The sequence below is a fragment of the Charadrius vociferus genome, unplaced genomic scaffold (assembly GCF_000708025.1).
Source record: "Charadrius vociferus isolate BGI_N301 unplaced genomic scaffold, ASM70802v2 scaffold259, whole genome shotgun sequence".
In the NCBI taxonomy this organism is placed as follows: domain Eukaryota; kingdom Metazoa; phylum Chordata; class Aves; order Charadriiformes; family Charadriidae; genus Charadrius; species Charadrius vociferus.
This window is the reverse complement of record NW_009661368.1, coordinates 4879102-4880296: the sequence shown is the minus strand read 5'-3', so window position 1 is coordinate 4880296 and position 1195 is coordinate 4879102. Positions and strand designations below refer to the sequence as shown.

The 1195-nt window shown below is 58.8% G+C and overlaps 1 protein-coding gene across 1 annotated transcript in view; it reads right to left on the bottom strand.

The window, feature by feature from the left end:
• The window catches only part of LOC104294007 (tyrosine-protein phosphatase non-receptor type substrate 1-like), a 24356-nt gene that overhangs the window by 10526 nt on the left and 12635 nt on the right, over positions 1-1195 (bottom strand). The window contains exon 2 of the mRNA XM_009893562.1: positions 1063-1156. Within this exon, the coding sequence (XP_009891864.1) occupies positions 1063-1156 (94 nt within the window). The remainder of the gene's footprint in view (positions 1-1062; positions 1157-1195) is intronic.

Genomic DNA, 1195 nt, shown 5'->3' with positions numbered 1-1195 from the left:
AAGATGCTCCTGAACGCTCATCGCTGTTGCCACACAAGGTTTGCGCAAAAAGCCCCGTCCATCCCCAGAGGTGCAGACAGTGCAAGGACAGGAAGGAGAGCGATTCCTTAGCAATATCACTCGAGATGATCAGCACTGAAACGAAACATCCTAGAAAGGAAACATCCTTGAAAGCAGCAGCCACCACAGGGCTTCGTTCCTGGTGGGGCGAGAAACTTCCCACTGCTAGTGAGGGAAGGGAAACAGCCAGGGAGCAGCACACGCACTGATCACCCCTTCTCGTGCTGCAGCCCCAAGCTTTTATAAGAGACTTGGCGGAGCCACAAGCCCTGGGGAGGGCTGGGTCACCCGGGGAGGGGGAAGCAGCAGGAGCCCGAGGTGACCCAGTGCTCGCAGCAGGGCTGGGTGGTGCAAGGTGCCTGGGAAGATGGTGCAATCCCACCGCTTTGGTGCTCAACAGTTGGGTAGAGCAGCAAGAACTGCATACCATCGGGGGTGAAGCAGGGGGGCAGCAAGAAAAAACAAGTTTCCAGCAGAGGAGGCAGGCAGCCCTCCCCAGAGCCTCCCCTTGCCCTCTCCACCATCCTCCCCATCCCCAGGCAGCCTCCGAGCGGGAATTTGGGCCGCTTGCAGAGATTTGCCTCTCACATAGCTGGCAGGGGGTGCGAGCAAATGGGTGGAAACGACATGCCTCTTCACGTCCCTGCCTAATTCCCTCGTCTCGCTGGAAAGGGGAATGTCTGCCTTGAAGTTTGCTTCTAGAGGAGCCGCCGAGCGAGGGCCCTGCTCCCCCCTCTGCCATCGCCGCGCTCTAGGTCATCTCATAGAAAGGTCAAACCAAACGTGCGCGGCGAGAGAGAGCATCATGTCGCGGCGCGGGAGGTGTGCGGCGGAGGGGCAGCAGAGAGGAGAGATGAGGATGGAGGGGAAGGAAAAAAAAAAAATTAAAAAAAAAAATTAATAATAATAATAAAAAAAAACCAAACAAACAAGCCAACCCACAAGAGAACAGCAGGGTGAGAGGAGCAGGAGAGCCCGTGGCGGGTCGGGGCCGTGGCTTACCTGGCCAACCGCGCAGGGAGAGCAGCAGCAGGCAGGTCAGCGGCCAGACGGCCCGGCCGGGGCCGCGGGGAGGCGGCTCCATCGCGGGCTGGTTCTGGGAAGCAGAGAGGGAGAGTGGGTTTAGAGGGGGGGG